This window comes from Polyodon spathula, chromosome 1 (genome assembly GCF_017654505.1).
Source record: "Polyodon spathula isolate WHYD16114869_AA chromosome 1, ASM1765450v1, whole genome shotgun sequence".
In the NCBI taxonomy this organism is placed as follows: domain Eukaryota; kingdom Metazoa; phylum Chordata; class Actinopteri; order Acipenseriformes; family Polyodontidae; genus Polyodon; species Polyodon spathula.
In genome coordinates, this window is record NC_054534.1 from 14,738,487 (window position 1) to 14,762,134 (window position 23,648).

At 40.0% G+C, this 23,648-nt stretch overlaps 1 protein-coding gene across 1 annotated transcript in view; it reads left to right on the forward strand.

The window, feature by feature from the left end:
• The first annotated feature begins 695 nt into the window (after positions 1-695).
• Positions 696-23,648, forward strand: part of LOC121314508 (MOB kinase activator 3B-like) — a 29,861-nt gene continuing 6,908 nt past the window's right edge. Inside the window, exons 1-2 of the mRNA XM_041247872.1 lie at positions 696-1,126; positions 16,303-16,505. Coding sequence (XP_041103806.1) covers positions 709-1,126; positions 16,303-16,505 — 621 coding nt within the window. The 5' untranslated portion in view covers positions 696-708. The remainder of the gene's footprint in view (positions 1,127-16,302; positions 16,506-23,648) is intronic.

Below are 23,648 nucleotides of genomic sequence, written 5' to 3' on the forward strand. Positions count from 1 at the left end.
ACGAGGAAGGGAAAAGACAAGGTGAACAGCAGAGTTTTGGATGGAATCTTTTTTTTATTGTGGATGCACTTCCTTAATAACAGTGATCAGCACCAAGACTGTACTGTGAAGCAGCAAATACTTTTTTTTGTTTAGTTTTAAATCTTACTTTAGAGTACAAAACTTACAGAAAACAGCTCACTCACAATTTTTTTCGGTATTTTAGCTGTCACCCATTTACTTGCTTGCTCGCTCAGCTATCTCATTCGCTGACCTACATAGCTACACGTAAATGCTGTGTGCATAGGCAACCAAACAATGTACATATACTCGCAGGTTTGTATTTTCAGTGCATGGCAGACTGCATTTGTTAAAGAAAATAAAGGAAGCGCCTAATCAGATGTATTTTTACACCCATTTCCAATTTGGGAATGTAAATAAAACCTGTACTGTTCTCCAAATTCAGCCACAGTATACATGTAAACTTCTACAGATCTGCCAGTCATGCACTGCTAATGCTAATGGATTAACTTGATTTTTACAGGAAAGAAGAGGATGTCTTGAAAAGTTGCCAGTAAAGAACTTTCCACCCACCAGTAAACCTATTTCTGTATATTGTTTTAAGGAGTCATTTTGTGAGGAAAAGGGAAAATTGGGAAAGCTCAGACAGAGGCCCATAAGGTCCCACGCCCCACCCCCCCACCCCCCACCCCCACACACCCCTTTGCCATGTCGATTACCCTGAAGCAAGTCTTCAACAAAGACAAGACTTTCCGGCCCAAACGCAAGTTTGAGCCAGGCACGCAGCGTTTCGAGCTGCACAAGAAGGCCCAGGCCTCACTGAACTCGGGGGTGGACGTCAAGGCGGCTGTTCAGCTGCCCCATGGGGAGGACCTCAACGACTGGGTGGCTGTGCACGTGGTGGACTTCTTCAACCGCATCAACCTGATCTATGGAACCATCTGCGAGTTCTGCACAGAGAAGAGTTGCCCCGTCATGTCAGGGGGGCCCAGGTACGAATACCGGTGGCAGGATGACCTGAAGTACAAGAAGCCCACTGCTCTGCCGGCCCCACAGTACATGAATCTCCTCATGGACTGGATTGAGGTGCAGATCAACAATGAGGAGATCTTTCCCACTAGCATAGGTAAGTAGAAGAGATGATAGCCATGCCTTGTACGTAAAGGCTGAGTGTTAAAAGACTATAAGCTACAACACTGTAATACACTCATTTAGTCAAGCTATCACGTTGCAAATTGTTAAATAAATACTGTAGCTCAGGAGGTGCCCTTTTAGTTGTTTCTTGTTCATTTTGTAACATCATCAGTTTATTTCCACTTTCACAAAACAATAGACAGTAATTGTACTGTCAGTGTCATTGGATTCAATCGTTGATAATACGCTACATGCAGCACTTTGTGTTTGTTTTGATCCTTGTCATAACTGAATACAGACAGCATAATGAAAAGTGGAATATCTTTGTGTAGAAGCAGGTGTGAGTGCAGTACCAGCGATGGGAGCCTTAGTGATGTTGCTTTTATACAACCACATGTGTGGAAAAATACACAGGCACAGTGCACTACAAGTAAATGCAAAACAAAATACTGTACAAAAGTTGGACAAAACAGCACCTGAACACTACTATCACTACAAGGGAGGCCCCTCTCCAGGAACCTTGTCCCCTGTCACACCCTTGATTTACTGTTGCAGGATCAGAATCCCCTAAGCTTTTTCTTACTATTTCTTACTATAGACCCCATCAAGAACTTACTTCTGTGGAAGATTAGTTTAGTTGGCTCATCAGCCCTTAGGGTGTGTCAGTGGCTACTTTTATATTGAGACGCTCTGCCTAGACAGGCCCATTGGTCAGTGATGGAGCCACAGTTCACCAATCTTCATCTACCATTCCCTGTAAACACACACAGCTGGCAGCACATCACACACAGAGCGTCTGGCAAACTCCTGCAGACTCAGGCAAGACATTGCCTTTGTTACACCCTGCCAAACAATCTCATTGGAATTTAAAATCATGTTATCCCAAAATCTTGTTAACAGTGTAGTTTGGATAAAGAAATTGTGCAATTGGCTACACATCGATAACAGCACATTGCCTAGCCAATGATTCTTTTGAAATCGGACTGAGAGAGTCTGAATTCAGTTGAAGTCAGACTGTTATAACTGTTATCTTCTCATACACTGTAAGCACACATTAGTTATTGCTTGAATATGTTTAAATATATGAGGGGTTTGAAACGGGATCCACAGGTAGCCTGGAAGGGATTCATTTGAAGCAGATTCATCATCTGTAGAAACAAAGAATGCTTTCATCACAGAAGGGCGAGGGCAGGTGCTACCAGTGTAATCTACAATAAGCACCTTTTTGATGTTTCAGATGCACCTGACCACTTGTTCTCACCTCTGAACACAGTCCTGGTATTTTGGGGGCCTTAAATAACACTATGTAACACAATTTTTTTTCCTGGGTAGTAAGTGTTATTTCCTAATTGCTTATGCCTCAAAAGTATAGAAAATGGCTATTATTCCCCACAAACTTTGCTTTTGTGACCAGGACAGGTACATTTCAAAATATCACTATTTCCAATGGGAAAACAGGCAAATGTGTGTCTTTTCGTTCACATAAAGTCAGAAAAAAACAACATGAATCCAAATTAAAATGACTACAAAAGATTTAGAAGTGAGTAGTTTTTTGAGATTTACGATTATACTGTAACAAAAATTGTTATACGGTGTAATGCGCAGTATTTAACATTGTTTCAATTTTTGCATGAAAAGAATGTGTTGAAATACTCGTTCTGTTTCTCAGAACTAGACACTTTTTCTTGCCAAATATTATTGACCCTTTGTGTCCATTGATGCTGCTTGCATTATTTTCATTGATTACAATGCTGGAAGTTATTGTCAAGACATCAATACAAACTAAAGTAACATACCTAGTACCATTTATACTCACCCCTTTCAAGAACTGAGTCTGTAACCCATCAGAACACCTTATCCGTGATTCTTTAAGTTCTTTAGTATCATAGTAAATTGTTATGTTTTCAGAGATACTGTAGAGGGCTACAGGTGGTTAGCACATGGAAAAGCATTGTACACAACATGACAACCTTGGGTTAGTTCCGATAATCAAGGTATTTATGTACATACATTTCTCAAAAATGAATGTATTAGAATACAATTTGATTTAAATGTATTATTCCAGTGTAAATCCAAATTGTCAGGCAATGAATAACAATGAACGTCAAACTTAAAATTAAAGTATTGTGCACTGGAAACAGCTAGGGTTGATAGAAAGAAGCTTTAATGAAAAGAAACTCACACAGTACCTCACATGTTGGATCCATTACCCTTTACAATACATCTGTTCTGGAGAGGTCTGACCATCTCCTGTGAGTGAGTACAACTTGCAGGTATCACTGTTACCTACAGCCATGTATAATTAAAGAGTATTTGATCTCAAAGGGCCCTGGAGGAAACTAGATAGAGCTGGACTTTGTTGCCTTTGTGTCTGAATTAACACTCTGACCCAATGTATATTTGAAGCCTTTTCAACCATTTTTATAGCTTTCACTGCACTGTTAACTTGGCATAAATTATTTATCTGGGGTCAGAAGTCTTATATTATATTTGTTGCCAAGGTTCACTTATCCCTTTGTTTTATCATTTTATCAGCAAAATAATGCTATGCACAGTAATAGATGATGTTCAGGACAAAAAAAAGACAAACCTTTAAAAATAGTATTTTGTTTTCATGGAGCCTCCGTCTCTGCCTGCCAAATTACGTTTCCTGATTTCCCTGGCAACAAAAACAACAGACACCATTAATTTATAAATGTGTATCATACTAAGCCTGTTTAACTCTGGAGGACACTAAATATTGTTTATCTAATGCAGCTTTTCATATCATTTGACGTCATTCAAACCCCCTTCATGTGACCTACAGCAAGAGCCTAAATATCTGCATATCCTCAATATCCTCAAAGGAACCACTGGGCAGTCTTTACTGAGGTTAACCGGATTACTGCATGTAGACGAGCATGTGCTTACCTGGGAAGTGCACAAATTCCAGAATGTACAATAACAGCATTAATGTACTGTATGTATGAGCTGCATAACTGTCATGGCTATCACCTGTTTTCACCTGCCAAGGTACTGAAGCCTGGTGGTGATGCTCAGCCTGGTTAGTCTTCACCTGGCTTCGTCGGGAGCGTGACCAGTAGGGGTTGCTGAAGCTCAATGAGAAACTATCGACAGACAATTTTCCTGATTTAAACCATAATAGCGGAAAAGCCAGCACAGTGCTCCTTAAAAAGAGGCAACCTTACCCTACATTCCATGTGGCACTGCTTTTACAAGGAGGGCCATTGGAGACCCTCAGTGTAGTAGACTGATGAACAAACTTTTCACCTCTGGAGGCCAGAGTTCTGTATCTATATCACAAAATCATTAAACAGACTTGCACAGTGGGCAGTGGACCCTTTTGTAGGCCACGATTAAACACAGTAATGAAGCTTAAACTGATCACTTTACCCCCAAAGAGGGGGGTCTCTCCAGGGAGGTATAAGCATGCTCATATTGAGGAAACAACATTCTAAGCCTTGGTAGCAAAATTGACAGCCTTTGTAAATGTTTGCAGGTCCACAAGCTATAGAAGGTCAGTCAGTCTTTGAAGTGCACTGCTTCTTTAATCCAAGCTTGTGATCCTGCAGCATACATTTCAAACAGCTGTCTCTTAAATTTGAACAGCTGCTTTACTTTCTCTTTCAGTCCACCCTGTGATTCCCATCATTGTGTCTGAACAGTAGTTTTTTTTAGTTTTTTTTTTTTTTTTAAATGCAACAACATTTTTGTTTACATTATTAAATACTCAACTTTCATTAACTGTGTGCCATTGTCTGAAGGCCGTGCAGGTTTGCTCCAATGTCCATCTTATCAGTGTGTACTAGGATGGTTAACTGGACTGTAGGAGACTGTTTCCTTGGCTTTTAGTTATCTGTCAACATACTCTTAAGCGACTGAACTCATCTTTGCTGATGATGTGGCACTGATGGCAGATTCAGAAGTAGAACTACAGGAGAAAGTGTTCAAATGGCAGAGGAGTCTGGAAAAGGGTGGACTGAAAATGAATGCAGAAAAATCTGAAATAATGGTAATGGAGAGAAGAGGAGATACTATGACCACTGTTGAGGAGACAAATGGAGGAAAACTGAAACAGGTTGATGGCTTTAAATACCTTGGATCAGAAGTGGTAAAGGGAGGAGAAACACTGGAGGCAGTAAAACAAAGAGTGAAAGCTGGATGGAACAAGTGGAGAGAAATAACTGGAATAATCTGTGACAGGAAAATTCCCAGAAAGTTAAAGTGCAAAATGTACAAGACTGTGATTAGACCTGTACTACTATATGGAGCTGAATGCTGGGCAGTTGGAAAGAGGGAAGAGAACCTGATGAGAAGAACTGAAATGAGGATGTTGAGATGGATTCTGCAGATTTCAATGAAGGATAAGATCAGAAATGAAGAAATCCGTAGACGATGTAGGGTGGTGGATGTGGTTGAGAAGATGCGAGAGGCGAGGTTACGGTGGTATGGACATATCATGAGGAGGGACGTTGAGGAAGTAACAAAGAGGGTAATGGAATTTGAGGTGGAAGGTAACAGGGGAAGAGGCTGGCCTAGAAAGAGATGGATAGATTGTGTGAGAAAAGATATGGAGGTATGTGAAGTGAGTGAGGAAGATGTGCTCGACAGAGACAAGTGGAGAAGAGCAAACAAAGCAGCTGACCCCAGGACAGTCTGGGACTAAGGCTGAAGAAGAAGAAGAAGAAGAAGAAGAAGAAGAAGAAGAAGAAGAAGAAGAAGAAGAAGATACTCTTAAGCGACTGCCAGATTCTTGCTATTTTAACGCAAGTATTATGCCCTACTTATACAACACAGTCAAATGGGTAGCCTTGGACTGTCAGCAACAGCTTGTGTGCTTTTGAATTCTCAACTGTTTGAACAATTTACCTTGCCATGTAACTCTGTATAGAATGATATCTTTCTTTTGTGCAGATACGTGGAATCGTTTTATAAATGTGTAGGGCTACAGACAAGCCAGAGCAGGTATAATTGACTCAAACAAACCGTGGAAATCTGTGGTTTAATTTGCTGTGCTGCTTTGTCAGTCATTTGAATCACATCCGTACCGAGTACAATGCTTCTGCCGGTCCACTGCTTGGGCTTGCTTTTTTTTTTTTTTTTTTTTTATTTCTGGAGGTTCACATTGTTTTCAAGCAGCATTCAAGTTAATCTCCTAAATGTTTTATTAGAGTCAAATCTGTTGATAAAGTCTAGACACCTTTTTTTTTTTTTTTGTCCAGAGCAACCATTCACTGCAGCATAAGTGCTGTTCAGGGACATTATTTATAACTGAGGACTAATTATCAATTCTGTGGTATAACAGTTTTGCGAAGGTAATTTATTACAGTTCTAAACTGTTTTTTTGCTTTTATAAAGAGCAGTTCCACTCAATGTACCGTGTTTCTTCCTAATAATCCACACCTTATTTGTTGCACATACACTATGTGCTTATACTTGGACAAGGAAATATCAACCCAGTTCTATTTTTGAGAATTAGGGTTACAGTAGCAGCAAGTGTAGGAATAGAGATGGTTAATTGAAGGGTGACTAATTGTGACATGTCTGGGGGCTCTCCCTCCTCCAAAACTAAAGTTTCCAAATTCCAATTAGCACGCAGGCTACTAATATATCATCTAAATAACATTCTAAACTGGGGCTTATGTTGTTCACAGAAAATTGTTTGCAAATGTGGACTTTAGATGTGTGTTTTTGCTTTTCTATAACTCCCTGAAGTTGACATTAGTTTTGTTGTCTTGTTTTCTCTAATTATTTGGTGGTTTAATCCTGCGGAATTGCTAGAGGTCTGATGCAATGTGAGCATCATTTCTAGAAGTGTGGCCTGCGAAAGCTGGGAGGCTGTAAAGCCGAGGATTTGGGAACATCTGGGGTGTCGATACAGCAGGCCGTGGGGGGTGGGGGGTGGGGGCTGGAGACCGCAGCTGGGTTATGGCTCATGATTTGCTAGGGCTTTGATCCCAGGCACTGAGTTTCCTGGTAGGAAGGAAGTCAGATTGCTGCCTGCTACAATAAACTCTTCCCCAACCGCATTCCTTTAAGCCCCTCTGGTTGGCAGCGTTCTTTGCCTTGACACATGGAGTGCTGCAGTGCTATAATGAGGCCTGCCATGACTCTTTCTTCAGGGAAACACTTAAGCACATCTTCTGTTTCAATACCATAGGGAGCCTCACTTTCTTTACCTTGTTTAACATAGTGAATTGTATGATGGCTGAATGGTATTATGTAGGATAATAAGGGTTACACACCTTTAAGGACAAAGTCAGGTAAATTCTGTCTTGATAGAGCACCTATGATGTTGTTAATGAATTATACCCCCATTTTCCTTTCAAATTTTAAATACCCAGTTTGAATGTCACTTCACAGCAGTTTTGATGATCAATGGGTGTCAATCATGGAGACAGGGGTCCAGCATGTAAAGTGTTTGACTGGTCTTGTTGGGTGCCAGGCAGGTAGAGATCGCTGAAGCACATTGAAGCGAATTATCCACAGATGTTTTTTCCTCCCTGATCCCGGTCGATCACAAAGGCCAATGCAGTGCTGTCTGTGATTCTCTAATCAAGTTGGCCTCTAGTTGAGCCTCTGAAATGTTATTTATAATAACTTGAAATCCTCAGAATGGTAATGACTAACGCAAAATGTGTTTGCAAGCCTTACATACACGTTTGTAAGCCTGGGCTCGAATCTGGCTTAAGTCACAAGAAGTCAGGAGAGGGTTGCAAATGATAGCCCTCTTCACATCACACAACCAAAGCATAAACTGTGAAGAAATCCAAAGGCTTTTGATTATGAAGCACTACAGGCCTTCCAAATATATGTAGTAATATACATTTTTGCATTTTTATCATTCAAAACCAGGGTATAGCAGTTAATTCAATTTAGGCCTGAAATGACCAAATTGCAGTGTTTTGGGCATCATAGAAGTTTAAAGTCAGGGAGGCAAATGAAGGCTTTAGAAAGCAGGCTTGTGTTCTTGAGAATGTCACTTTCTGATAGTTTCAAACCAACTGCTGAAATAAATGCACAGGTTCAAGAAGAGATATTTTTAAGAAGGAGTATCTTATAAATTGTATTTAGTTTCTAACAACCGGTATCTAAGTTACACCATCCTGAACATTTTTAGACAGTCTCTGTGTTTTTTTCTGTTTTAGGGGTAATGTTATATTTTTTAGCAGCAACTTTTCCATGTGAACCACATTCCTATAACCACCTTCAGTCACTCCTATTACGGGCTGAAACAACATGCTCCTCCTGCACCTGTGAAATGATTTCAGGAGGCTTTTTGAAGTCATTGTAAATCTATATAACCCCTCACTTTGCAAGAGGGGTTTAATTACTACATTTCCCATAAGGCTGTAATCTCTGTCGTACTGCAGACCTAGACATGTAAAGAAGTTGTCCTGTAATATTTCTGGTATGACTACAGCTTTCTGTGTGAAAAGCTGTTGTTTGAGCTTATTTCTCACTGTCCGATTAACATGATTTGGGGTTGTGATTTAATGAATCCTGAGATGCCGCCTCCAGTAAAAACAACCCTTTCCACTGCTGCAAAATAAATATATAAATAGTTAATGGACCTCAGGGATAGAGTAGGTCAACTCATTAATCTCTGACAGCATATACCCTTTCCTGTCTTTAATGCCCCAAAACTAAAAGAAAAGACATTTCATGATTTCCCAAGGTCATAAGCAGCTATGTGTGTAAAACTGCCTACTGTAATTCCTGCTGATGTCAAAGACTTCACTACATCACACTCTTTTAAGACAAACTCCATTAAACTTCATAGGCATTCATGTGATCATTTAATGATCTGTTGTTGTTTTTGGCACTGTGGATGGGCAGCATTGTGGTGCAGCCTTTACCAGCTGTAAAAATCGCAGGCAGGGGCAAAAGGAGGCAGTTTAGCACTCTTTTGTGCATATTTATTTACACACAAAAATAAAGGTTAATCAAATAAAGGGCACTGTATCTTCGAAGGTTATAAACAACTGGTATACATGTAAACAGGCACAGATGTAGATGCTGAGCTGGCAGGTAATCATTTCTGGTTGTTCTGGAGGTAGTTACCCACTTTCAGTCCAGGAAATAAAAAAGGAAAACTGGGCTCAACTCCTTGCCCTGGGTTCGTCCTCTCACACGTGGCGAGACTGATTCTTATATACACCTGTGGCTGGGCTTAATTGCTTGTTAATTAATCAATTAAGTCCCAGCCACAGTTTGCACGTGTATTTGGCAGGGATAGTATTAACCCTATACCTGCCAAACTAGAAGAACAACAGTATAACAGGGGGAGTGCCCTGTCACAAGCACATTAAAATTATTTGTGCATGTGCTTACAGTGTATAAGTTATGGTGATCTGCCTTTACATGTCACTGATAGCTCTATTCTTTTTTTAATTTACAGCCGTGTCAGGGGATCAATGTTACTGACATGCTTGTATTTTTGTGTTGTTTATGAAAGGGTAGCCTGCATTTTGTAGCCTGCATGATCTCCGTTTTGGGTAGTTATAAACATATTGGAATTTAAAAATGTATCCACAAGCTATTTATAGTTACTTGAGGTGAACCAAGCAATTTTACAAGGAAACAGGGTTACATTTCAGTGCACGACAAATTACTGACAAGATCCATGCATGCAGTGTTGGCATGTTGGGTTCATGTTTTCTTAAGGGACATCCTTTAACCATCTGCCTTCAGAAGGGATATTTTAGATACAAGTATATATTTAGTATCTAAGTTACACCCACATTTTTTCCCTGCAAGCGGATTCTAAATAAAATTACTGAAAATGACTGAAAAAATATGGTAGGCATGCCAAATTTATTAATCATACCCAATACTTTTTGAAGGATTGTTCATATTTATTTTGGTGCTAATGTAAAATTCTCACTGTGTTCCTATACCTTTGTGTCTAATACGATGCTTGATGACTGTCAACAGACCTTTCTGATCGATAGCAGAGTTTCCAGCCAGTTACATAGGGTGCATATATTGAATCACAGCTCAATAAGCAAGTGCTATACCAAATGTTTCCAGATTAGATTTTTGTTAGAACATATCTCTATATGTTTAATGATATTATCTGTGTACTTATTGTACTGCCTTCCAGTCTATAAATATGGTTAAAAAATCTATGGGCTTTCATAGGTGTTTGTGGCAGGGTTGAGGCCTGCCCTGTAAATACATGTGTTTTGGTGGTGGGCTAAAGAAATGTGTTTTTTTATGTATTTAAGTTTGGCAGGGATGGGGTTAAAACCGTTCCCTGCCAACTCAATGTGAGTGTATGGCTGGGGGGTTGATTGATTGAATAATTAATGATTAATCAACCCCTTCAGCCACATGCTATATAAAGCACAACTTCTGCTCATAGAGAAGCCATGAGAACTGAGTTTGTGCTATTTTATTTGTCTCTGTATAGTGTAATGTCTTTGCCTCGTTTGGACAGTTTTGTTTAAACTGTTTATTTTAGCCACTATGCCATTTTCTTTGTGTTTTGTTTATTAAAAGTGTGCAATAGCGCTAAAACCTAAGCAGTTCTCTGTCTGAGTCACTCTCCCTGCCAGTAACACCTGGGCCGTGGTGCTGACCTGTTCACATATGGTGTTAGCAGTGAGATAGCGCCCCTGGCAGCTAAAAAAAAATGATTAAAAAATGGGCCTTAAAGAAACGGTGTACGAGCAGCTGGAGGCAGAACGGGCTTCGTTGTGTGAGGAATGTGGGTACTACAGGTACAGCTTTGAGGAGAGTCCATAGATGGACCCAATCTTCAAGGAAATGACATTCCTCCGCCTGAAGCCTCGCAACTGCCAAAGACGGACCTGGACACCTTCCTCACATGCCTCAAGGCCCAAGGTTGATGCTTAGTCTGTGCCTCACCTGGGCACTAATACAAGGTGCTGCCCCTATCAGGGTGAAGGGCATTTGCCACCTGCCCAACAGAGGAAGAAAGGGAGGAGCGGTCGTGCACGGAGGCGAGCAGAGGTGCCAGTGCCATCCCAAAATCCAGGGAATTAGAAGCTGCCAGAGAAGGGATGGAACTGCCACCCTGCATGCCGAAGGGGGAGGAGCCTCTGCCGTCTCCAGGGCCCACCATCTCCAGCACCACCATTGCCACTGCCGGAGTGGCCAGTGCCGCTGACACTATCGGAGTTCCCAGCGCTGCTGTCATCATTGTCACTGTCAGCGCCACCACTGCTAGAGTGGCCAGTACCACCGCCAGTGTCGGAGTACCCTGCACCACTCTCAGCATTGCAGCTGGCAGTGTTGCCACAGCCTAAGTTGCCTGCGGCAGAACCGGAGTTTCCTGCTCCGGAAACAGAATCTCTCTTGCCAGAGCCTGAGAAGTGGGAGCCGCCAGCTACAAAAAGGGTGGAGGAGGTGAGAAGACCACATCCACCACTGCCCTGACCACCACCCTTGTGCCACAAACATGGGCTCCTAGACACCCGTCCTTTATGATCAGACCTCAGGTCGTAGGGCCTGACTCCCAAGTCGCTGCACCATCAAGAGGCGCCGGACTGTGGGCCAACCCTCCTTCAAGAATTTGAGAAGATGGATAATGTGGGACTTGAGGGAGGGTGGTTGTGTTTTAGAGGAGGGCGGTAGGTGGCTGTTTACTTTGTAAGGCTGAGACCTGCCCTGTATAGTAATGTGTTTTGCTGGTGGATGGGGGGGCGTGTGGCTGGGTGGTGTTGATTGAATGATTAATGATCAATAAACCCCTCGACATAAAGTCCAGCATCTCTTTGTTAGGGTAGAAGAGTATGGAGAGAGGCCATGAGAAGTTTGTTTTTGTTTGTGCTATTTTATTCTATGTATAGTTTAATAAAGTCTGGCAGTTTTGTTAGGTTTTGTTTAAACTGTTTATTTTGGCCACTTTTTCTTTGTGTTTTGTTTATTAAAAGTGTGCTATAACACTAAAACCAAAGCAATTCTGCGTCTGAGTCTCTCTCCCTGCCAGTAACCCCTGGGCCATGGCGCAGACCTGTTCAGTGTTACAGGAAACAAGCCTCTATTGGGGTGAGCTGTCGGTCACATGTATGGGCTTGATCATAATCCCAGATCTGAAGTGTGATCAAGGTTATATTCCCACAGTAAGACAGTATTCTCTATAGTAGTACATCAGATAATTACCATTATTGATATAGAGAGAGGCAGTTTATTTTCCACAGATTGTAAAGTTGTTACAGTACCTAGAGAAACTGTAGCAGCATCATTCCTGGTAATAACAATGTACTATAACTCATGTGAGTCTTGCTGACTAGAAGAGGTAAAAACTATAAGAAACTAAAATGTTCTGCTAATGCTTTCATCTGTGTTAATACCATGACAACCTTGTATGTGTGAAATATAATTAGTTGTAATGATATAAAATGAAAAAAAAAATCATAGGATAAGTACCTATCTGCAATTCATCGGTTTCTTTTTAGTATTATACTATATAACAATTCTGAATGACTGTCAGTTTGAATAGACTCATCAAATTAACTTTACAGGATTGGTGGAACAGTATAAAATACTGTAATACAGGGAGCTCTAGTTTCAGCTTGTCTTGTTATCTGTGGATTTGTAGGTCCAAATAGGATTATTCACAACACCAGTGTTGTTTTCCTTGGCTTCCACAATGAACATCCTCAAACATAAAATAATTTAACTGTGAAAACTGTGCTAGTGTAGGAGATAACTGCCGTAGTTTTCAAATAACCTTTTAAAACCACATTAGCTAGCACTAAAATCTGTGTAAATGCGGAAGTAAGCAAGATGGCAATAAATGCATCAAATCTGTAAACTCTTGTCCAAATGACCCTGGCTGTTTTGTACAATGGTGAAGATCTGGGCTGAAGCGTGCAAGGTACAGAGGCCGCTGCCCAGTCTGTCTGTGTATTGTGTTATTCCTGTCGATCCTACTCTGACACCACAGGGCACAAATGGATCTTTATGCAGAAATAGGGAGTGACAGGGAGAGGGAATCCAGTGCACATGCTGAGACTGGAAGCAAACTTGGCAAACTCTTCAGCCCAAACCTGTACCACTGCACTCTGTTTGTATGAGCAGTTGTGGACTCGATGCCTCTTGCACAGTACTGTTGAGTTGAGTTGCTCCTCCAATTAAAAACAGGGATCAGACAATGTCATCTGCTATTGCTGGTACTGTACTGTATGTGGCTATAGGAAATAAGAGTTGGTAACTGAGGTTTATCTCCTATGATGAAAAGAAATCTCATGTGATCTGCTACTGCTAGTAGTAGTTAATAGCAGATAGGAGTTTATAATGGAGCCTTGCCTCCTCTGAGGAGCTACTATAGGAACGTTGAATCTAGAGTTTAGGTTAAAATAATTTTTTTTCCCTCATTTTTGTTTTTGTGTTATTGAACATTATTATATTATAATGCTGCACAACAGTAGGTTGGGGGTACAGGTCAGTTTGTTATTATTCTTAATCAGGCAGCCAATTGTTGAACAGCAACTGCTTCACAATAATGCATAACCTTTGGCTGATACGTCCTCTGAAAACGCACCAAGTCTACACACTAATGTAAAGCTCTGTAGCTGCACACATAAATAATCAAATACAGTTCATTATTCAAGATTGATACACAAGGATGAATATACGCCTAAGAATTTGTCCAAGCAATGAATTTATAAAACATGCAGCCAATTACACAACTAACATGGCACACAGGATATTACGATAAGCAAGTTACACAATTATACGATTAATATTACATGCAAAAATGTTACGATGAGCAATCAATATCACATGCAAAACTAAAAACTAAGGTACCAATAACAATGTATTCTGCTAAGCGTTCTTTGAATTATCCATAGTGAATTTTACTGACATCCAAACTAACAAGCATGCTTAATATCATACCAACCAGAGAGAGAGAGAGAGCTTATTATAGGAACACGAGTGGGTATACTTAATCTCTGTTTGTAGAAAGTCGATGTTTCTGATTCGGAAAGCACTGTTTGTTGTCCTTCGCGATGTCAGGGCTAACCAGCAGGCACAGTTTCCTTGAGGCTTTGATTCCTTATTTCAGTAAGTTAAAGGCGTTCTGCCTTTTTATTAATTCAAACTTCTTGCTTGTTGTTCCCATTGGCTAGGTGTGGGATCAAGGTATCCACCCCGTTACCATAATTTCAACAATGTAGTCATTTAAAGGTCCATGATGCTCACTAAAGTTTCACAGTTCGATCAAAAACTATTTTTATTACCCCTGGAAGAAATTACCTTTCTTTTGATTCTAAACACTTCAGGTTATTTTTAGTTATACAGAAGTTCCTGTTTTAACTCTGGGGCCAGTTGATTATTCTAGTATTAGTTTAAAAACATAAGAGTGAGAACAATTTATGCTTCTAATGATTTTAAACTGAGGTGATGTGAAGGGTGAACATTAAAAATAAATTATTTATAATCCTCATTATGTGTACTGTACAACTATACCGTGCCCTTCGCAGCAAGATGCACCCCTCCTTTGCAACCTGGTTCAACTCATCTTCCAGTCAGCCAGGAGCCTGTCTGGCCTCCCATTCTGATGCAAATGCCCCCCTTTGATCATTTAGCAATCAGACAGCATTGTTTTCAATCAGGGTGTTGTAAGATATCGATCAACAGTGCTTTACTTTAATCAATAGATAAGGGTGGTTCTGTCTGTGCCTGTTAAAGCAATTGGATATTTAGGTTAATTATTTAAATAAAACCTATATGATCTACACACACACACACACACAACACACACACACCACACACACACACACACACACACACATATATTATATATATATATATATAATATATATATAGATATTATATATAATATATATATATAAATTTGAAATTTAAAACTCCTCCGTTCTGAGGCAGTGCCTCCACTGATAGACATACTGTAGATCATGATTTTCAAAGCTTGGTAACTTATGTTGAGTAAACCTATGATAATAAAGCACTGCAATTAGAAATGCAAATTATATATCTTTTCATATTTATGTAAAAAAACATACTCTAACTAAAATACAACATTACATTTAAGATCAAATACAAAAACAATGCAGATTTTTAGAAGATATTCTGTAGTGGAATTAACACCCAGTGGGTTTTTTAGTGCAAGGGATGCACAAAAATAATACTTTATCTGTTTCTTCTCTACCTGTCAGTTGTAACACAAGCCTACAGCTGTTTATGATTAACATTAGTGATTGAAAAACTGGGTTGGACTGGGTGTTTTATGGGATTTGTTTTGGTTTTGGCTTTTGTTCAAAGGTGTACTCTGCTTGTACAAATTAATAGCTAAGGGGCAGCACTTGTGTTTGTCACGCTGTTGAAGCTGAGGTCAGCAGCTTTGATAGCAAGGCAGGCTTACTGGCAGACAGACACTGGCAGGTTTGTGGTTTCAGTGTAATGTCAGACTGTGATAATTTACAGACAAAGTATAGATTAATATTTTGACTCATAATTTAGACCAGAATAGACAAAATAACATAAAATGTATGTGTTAAAATGTTATCTTTATTATTACAATGTATCTATTCTGTCAAGGGGCAGACATACTGTACTGTTTATTTTAGTCCTCCTTTCTTTACTTGCAAAAGAGGTTAATAGAATGTAATGTTCTTCTGAATGTACTCTTGCCAATTAGGGATAAGGGGGGAAGGGAGTGGTGGATGAATGAGGTTGGTGTTTCCAGGTCTACAGTTTATGTATCTATGTAATCATATTTTATATATATATATATATATATATGTCATATTTAGTTTGGCTACTGCAGAGTTTTACATCTCATCTGAAGGACAGAGCACAAGGAGGTTAAGTGACTTGCTCAGGGTCATACACAGAATGTCAGGGATTGAGCTATGATTGAACCAGGAACCTCCTGGTAACAAGCCCCTTTCTCTAACCACTGGACCACCAAGCCTCCTATATACAACATGTTTTGGTTTGTCTAAAGCAAATTATGGTGGTCTCACACCAATTACCTGCGTAAAAATATGGTCAGGGAAATGGTAACTGAAGCATTGTTGAGATGCGTTTACAGTAAACTGAAGCAAACTTGTGGCTACCTGTGTTGAACCCTGTGACAGTAGATATGGACACTAGTCTGTTTTGCAGTAACTGCCACACACACTGATTACACAAAAGCATAATCTGAGCATTATTTTTTTTTCTTCCTAGGCATTCCTTTTCCAAAGAATTTCATTCAGATCTGCAAGAAGATCGTGTGCCGACTTTTCCGGGTCTTCGTTCACGTCTACATACACCATTTTGACCGCATCATTCTCATGGGTGCAGAGGCACACGTCAACACCTGTTACAAGCACTTTTATTACTTTGGGACCGAACTCAACCTTATAGACCGAAAGGAGTTAGAACCCTTGGTAAGCTAAAAAATATTACACTGATGATGGCATGTTTAAAAATGTTCGTCAAGTGATGTTTTTTAAGTCTTATTCCTTGGTAAGTTTTCTGGGGATGAATATCCCCAACAATTGTCATATAGGGCTCAATTCTCAAGCCCCTTACCATAGTAAATTGTAGGTTTTCAAATGATTTATGGACATTTCACTATGTCAAAAAACATGTTATATGTTTGTGTAGTAGAGGTGTGTGAATCCACTGCGAGGGATTGAGAGAGTCAGAGGGATTGATGTGGAAAACGCAGCTGAGGCATCTGGGATTGATTTAGAAGAAGCAAAAGACAAACCACATGATGCTACAAACAACAGTAATGCATGGGCGCACATACACAACTAGTGTAACAAAACAAAAAGGCAAAACAAAGCACTGCAAAACACAACTAAAAACAAAAGGTGCCATGAATTTGGGTTGTGCTTCTCTCACTATAAACAGAGGTCACAGAGACACATTGTATTTAGGGGATTCAAAATCCTTAAACTAGTCCCTGTCCTGTGCAGGAGGATTAATAAATGCTGACCCTAGTTCCACACTCTTTGGTCAGATCTTAGGTTCCTACTTCCATAGGTAGCAGCAAACAGCTTTGTCCTACTCCACAGCATGAACCACCTTTAGGTTCCCTTTAATCACGAGTTGTTCGCCAAGACCCGCCTAGCAGCCAGTCAGGAATCCATAGCCATCCAATCCCTGGCTGCCAATCCCTGTCAACACACACAGCCGTCGAAGCAAGTCTCACACAGTGTCTGGCTTGTTTTCTATTTGCACAGAAAACAGTACAGCACAAAGCACCCAAAACAAAATACAAAAAACACGCAATCCCATGTGCAGGGCCCCAGTCCTGCCACAGTTTGTATCATAATGAATGAGGACAACTATATTAATTAATTAATATTCAGGCCATAGTACTCTACGTATGTACACATGTCAAATATTTTTTTGAAACTTGGTATGGACATTGGTACAAATTCTTGATTAACCTATGCATGGGCATTTCTTATGAGATGGGTACATTTTAAATCTAAACCCTTTAGGGTTAAATACACAAAAAAATCCAGAGGAAAGCAGTACTCTTTCCTCTTTCAACAATAGGCATCTCCTTGTATTCTTTCCATATACATTTCCACCTGATTTAGTGTGCATTAGTGAAACAGTTGCACATGGACTATGAAACAAGTGAAAGTCTGAAAGTAGCTTGAGCTTATTGTGCTTTGCTCTACAGTAGCAGTTAGATAATATGGTCATACTCTCTGGACCATGAATGAGCCTTATTAAGACACAGCTGGAGCACAAAAGAAGAGGACATAGTTAGCAATGATGCTTGGTTTATTATACAAATATAATTAGGTTAAAAATTTTTACTGTGGTATATCTGCACCCTGTTTGGTGATCAGACGTTTAAACAAAGCAGGCCCTGTTTTGAAGAATATGCAAAGACAAAAGCACATTTGAGAGGAATAAAATGATTTGAACTCAGAACAATACGTTTACTGTTCCTTTATGCTAGTTACTAAGTAGTTTTCACACAAGGTTGGGGAAGCAGCACTCAAATACAAAATGCAAGAAAAACAGCAGCCTAAATCACTGGCACTAAAACACATGATGAGAAAACAATGATGGCATTCTCTTCATTATCATATGGCGCTCCTGTGACTGTGTTTTCAAAGCACCACCAAATACATTTGAACAAATTCCACTTCAAAGTGATGGTGCATTTAGTTAAACAGCGGGCTGGACACAGGCTGCAGATAAAACTACCCTGCAACTGAACTGCAGTTTAACAGCAGATATCCCTCAGTTATACACTGGAAAGAACTATTGGATTCCATCTGTTCCCTATTGGAAATTTAGTACAAATGTTTCAAAGTTCAAAAGACAATGTCAGTAGTGTGCCATTTTACAGAACAATGTTGACATTCTATACACAGATCCACAATCACCTTTTCATCAAGTCTTAAATGTAACCATTAAATATGCTATACAATATTAATATGTTGGTCTAACATTTCAAAATGAATATTAAGTTGTATCCATAGAGCTCCAGTAAATGCATCAAAACCTGTTCTGTTTGCTGTCATGCTAATGCCTAACAGACATAAAAGTTAACAAATTACTGTTTGTATGCCATTATAATAACAGTACAATACTATTGATTTGTCAATATATAAACATTTTACATTAGCAGCATCAAGAGCTTAAACAGTGCAGCTGTTTCTTAATGCAGAACAACTGAATTGCCACTTTAGTGCCCTACATTGCCATTGAAGATCATTTGATAAGGGAACACTAAGAATCATTGGGCTGTATTTATGTATGCATTTATTTATCAATAGCTTAGTTCAACTATATTACTTTTACAAACCCCCTGGAGTTATCTGGAAAAAAAAAAGATTTGCTGTGCATCAAAGCCCCCACTGTCGTTATTAGATGTGTTTTTCCTTACGTTAATCACCACTTATTTAGAACTTTTTTCCATACCGCAAACGCTACCCATGTTTCTCTTGTTTCATGTTGCCTTGGCGACCATTTGATAGTCAACCAATTCAATGCGTATGTTATATAGAAAAGCATACTGTACATCGGTTATAAAATGAATGTTCAAGACAGCCTTCTTAGATTTAAAGTTCAGACTGGATTCTACTATAGGGAGATATTTTTACACCTGTGGGCATTGTTGTCATGGTGATGCTACCTTACTGTACTGTATATAATGTCCGTAAAAGACATACACAATTCCATAAGGGATTTGCCTTCCTAACCAGTCACAACTAAATTGCTTGGTAGACCAAAGGGCACCGGAACTATTACAGGAAATGACACGTTTAAAGAAGTATCACTTTTACTAATTATTTTAAACCAAATTTACTCACAGTGATGGCTTGTACAGCATTAAGCTTAAACTGAAAATGGGGGAATTTGTGTCTGTATTCTTACACTTTGAAGCAATCATTTGAGCATAGACTTTAATATAGTACACTAAATTCTATTGTTTCTTAATGAAAAATGGCTCACTTACATTATGTCCAATAAGTGGATAGTCATCATGGGAAATTTAGTTTTTTTGCACAGGCTTAGATTAGATGCTTCCAGCTGACCATTTCCCAATGAAAGCAGCATTTTACCCTAAATACTGTCCTGTTAGGAATTATCCCCTATTTTGACTGACTGTCCCTTTAATCTCTAATGACACTGTATTAAGCATTGATTTTTTTCATATCTGTATTTTAAATTCCTGTGACAAAGACGGCTGTAGTGGGGACGTCAGACCAGAAGAAACACACAGTACTGCGAGAGGAAATGATAAATGGATGCGCTGCTGCGCAGTTTATTATTATGTATAAAACAGTACAAACACAGGACACGGCACTGGCAGCCAAAACAAAGAGACAAACAAAAATAAACTACACAAACAAACATGGTGAGCTGAATTTATGATTTACTTTATGTTCTTATTTTATTATTACCTCCGTCTCCAATCCCGTTCTCACCGAACACACAACCCTGAGTGAGTGAAAACATGCAGCTTTTATGCAGCTGTACCGAGACTCGATTGCTAATCAATCATTTAATTGGAGTCGCGGTACAACTGCACGTGAATTAATAAAGTGCAATTCCCTGTGCTCATATATTATTACTTTTTACTTGCACGTGAAGTGCTGTGCAATCCTTGTGACTAAACACAAATATACATTTTAAACACTCGTGTTACACAGACCCGTTTATATCCCATGTACCAATGACTAAACACCAACATTAACACTCAACATACAACACAAAATACACACAGGGGCAGGCACTTTGCCACACTTCCTTATAATTTAAATTGTTTTAAAGTGTTAGCTGTTTACTTTTTCATGTTGGCACTTACTGTATGTTACTATGGTAACCAACTGAATGTTAAGAAATGTAATTACATCTTGTACAAGAGACAGCATTCTTAATAGGCTTACAAGTGTACTTTGCTACTAATAAAAAAATGATTTCCATTACATGAGAGTAGATGTTGAACTTCATGCTGATTTGAACTGGGCTCTCACCAATATAAGCACCAACTAAGACGTAGCTTTGCAGTAAACTAATGTGATCCATCTGCATCTCCATCCATTTATGTTGTTTTCCATCTGTAGATATCCTTCTGTCTGGTGTAGATTGCTGAAGTGTAATGCTGACTGCAGGGATGAGCTAATTTTGCCTCCCCAGCACATCAGCACACACAACGGCTGCGATGCTAGCTCCGGGGATTAGCCCAGTGCGGTCTCCCCAGAGCATCAGCATGACAACCGTCTGGATTGAGCTAAGTAGGGTACATCTCTGGGGTCTTCAAGTGGGCAGCTTCCATCCTCTATATGTTTTTCTTTGACTAGCCCACGACACCTCAAGAAGGCTCAACAGTGATTCTGGCGTCCCAGCATCACCCCAATCCATCCCAAAAGCTTACTTGCCTGTACACCAGCGTTGCTTTCTTTCTGTTGTGCTTGAGATCCCCATTCAGAATCTTTCCATCTCAACCACAGCCAGTTGCTGCTCCTTTCTGCTGCAAGTAAACCGTCCTTGGCTAAGACCCACCTTACATCCTGTCAAAATGTGCCTTAATGTTGCAGGTGATGAACACAAAGGACATGAGAGATCCTCACTCACTCAGAGGTTTAGGTTCTGATGAGGAAACTGATCCTGTTCTGTTCCATTGTCCACAGGTCTTGCCAGCCGATCTTGCGTTGTTCCACACTCTCCCATCTCATCCATTCTCCCTGCTTGGCCTGGGAAATGGCCTTTACACACCTGATCCTCTACTCCTGTTTTTGTACCTCATTGACTACCAGCTTCCTCCATTGAGCTGGGGTTGTCTTGTTCCATGTAGGAGGAGCTGAACTGAGACCAAAACCTCATTTTCCATGCTGAACTTGCCCCATAATATCTCTGATTCGAAGGTCAGCCTTAGCATCTTCCACAGCTTTCTTTGCCATCCATTTTCTTCCAGTTTTCAACACAGGTGCTGCCTCCCTTACGCATTTGTCCCGTGAATCTACTAATTTCATTTGCAGTCGGACTTTGGCGCACTTAAACTCCTCGGTTAGAGCAGAGATTGGTAGCTGCAGTATTCCTTTACCATAAAGTCCCACTCGGCTGAGGCAGCGTTGAACTCTCAACCATTTCCTGACTTATGAACTGATTAAAGCTTCCAGCTTCTCAACTGTTGTCAAGGAAACCTCGTACACAGTCAGTGGCCACAGCAGTCTTGGCAGTAGACCAAACTGAAAGCACCAGAGTTTCAGTTTGCCTGGTAAAGCACTGCTGTCTATGTTCTTCAACCCTTCCACTGCTTGTTATCTAACTTCTTTAGATCCCCGTCGTACCATCTCCATAGACTTTTCACTAGCTTCTCGGACACTGTTGGTATTGCCTCACCATTGATGTACAACCTTTTTTCTACTACTTTACCTTTAATTATAGTGATGCTCCTTGATTTAGTGGGCTTGAATTGCATTCGTGCCCATTCAATGTTATTGGTTAATTTTCCCAATAAACGATTAGTGCAGGCTACTGTTGTAGTCATTGTTGTCATGTCATCCATGTATGCTCGAATTGGTGGTAGTCACATTCCAGAAGCCAAGCTCTCTCCTCCCACTACCCATTTTGATGCCCTAATAATTACTTCCATTGCCATGGTAAAAGCCAGTGGAGAAATGGTACATCCTGCCATTATTCCAACTTCTAGGCTTTGCCATGTAGTGCTGAATTCTGAAATTGAAAAACTAAATTGCAAATCTCCAAAGTAGGCTTTCATTAAATTTGTTATTGTCATCAGTACGCTGAAAAAATCAAATGCTGCCCAAAGAAGTTCATGTGGCACTGAACCATATGCATTAGCCAAATCCAGGAATGTCACATGGAGTTCCTAACTCTCCTTTTTTGCTGATTTAATTTGTTGCCAGGTTACGCTGATGTGTTACAAGCATCCTGGGAAACCTCGAATGTCTGCTTTTTGTACTGACGTGTCAATGAAGCAGTTCTTTAATAGGTAGGTTGACAATGTCTGAGCAGTAATGCTGAAGAAAATCTTGCCTTCTACGTTTAATTGGGAAATAGGACGAAACTGACCGATGCTTGTAGAATCCTTTTCTGTTGGTATAAAGAATCCACCTGCTCGGTGCTATGCTCTTGGTACAACCTGTTGAGGTTCTTTTCTATCTCTTACTCTGGTTCATCTGACCGGGTTCGCAAGGATCATTAGATTCATCACTAGTTGTATCCACGCAAGTCCTCCTCACGTCTGTGACAGGTGTGCCGAAATCCTGCGAACTGTGGTTTGCTTCCTGTCGCTGGATTTCATTTGACTGACTTGACTGACTTCGTAAGAAGTACTGATCAATGTGATGGGGATATGACTTATAATATAGTCTATACGCTTCATCTTTAAAAACGAGACATTGGCTTTTCTCCTTCCATGAAACCTTCTTGCCACTCTCATTGTGTAAACTAAGCAAGCCTGCTGTTAGAGTAAATGCAATTTGCAAGCTTTGCTACAGTATGGGGAGCAAAGCACACATTTTAAGAAGATATAGAACAAATCTGATAATTTCACCATGTTTTTGTAGTTTGCAGTTTTACATTTCTGTACTACCAATTTAAAAATCCTTAAGGGTAGTCTTAATACTTTACAAGATGTTACAGAATAGTGTAAGATTACAAGTCTGTGTTTTGATTTGGGTGTGGTTTTCCATATGAACAGTTTTATTTGATCTCCTCAGTGTGTCAGCCAGTCTGGAACGTGTTATATGTTGTGTTACATGGTGTGACAGGGTAGTGTCAGGGCCCAGGATGTTATCGGCAGGTAGAAAGACACAGAAGCTACAGTTGAAGCGCTTTTGCGTGCGTTTAATAACAAAGACAGTACACTAAACAAAACATATTAACAAATAAAAAGGCACAAGGGCCAATACAAAAGGTCTATACAAAATCTCACAGACATAAACACAGCAACACAGCAAAGCATACCTCCACCTTAATTAAAAAAATGAACACCTGTGATTACCCTTTTTATACACCTGTTATGAGCCTAATTAATCAGGGGACAGGGGACCCAGGTGACATGAGCAGGGGGTGCCTGG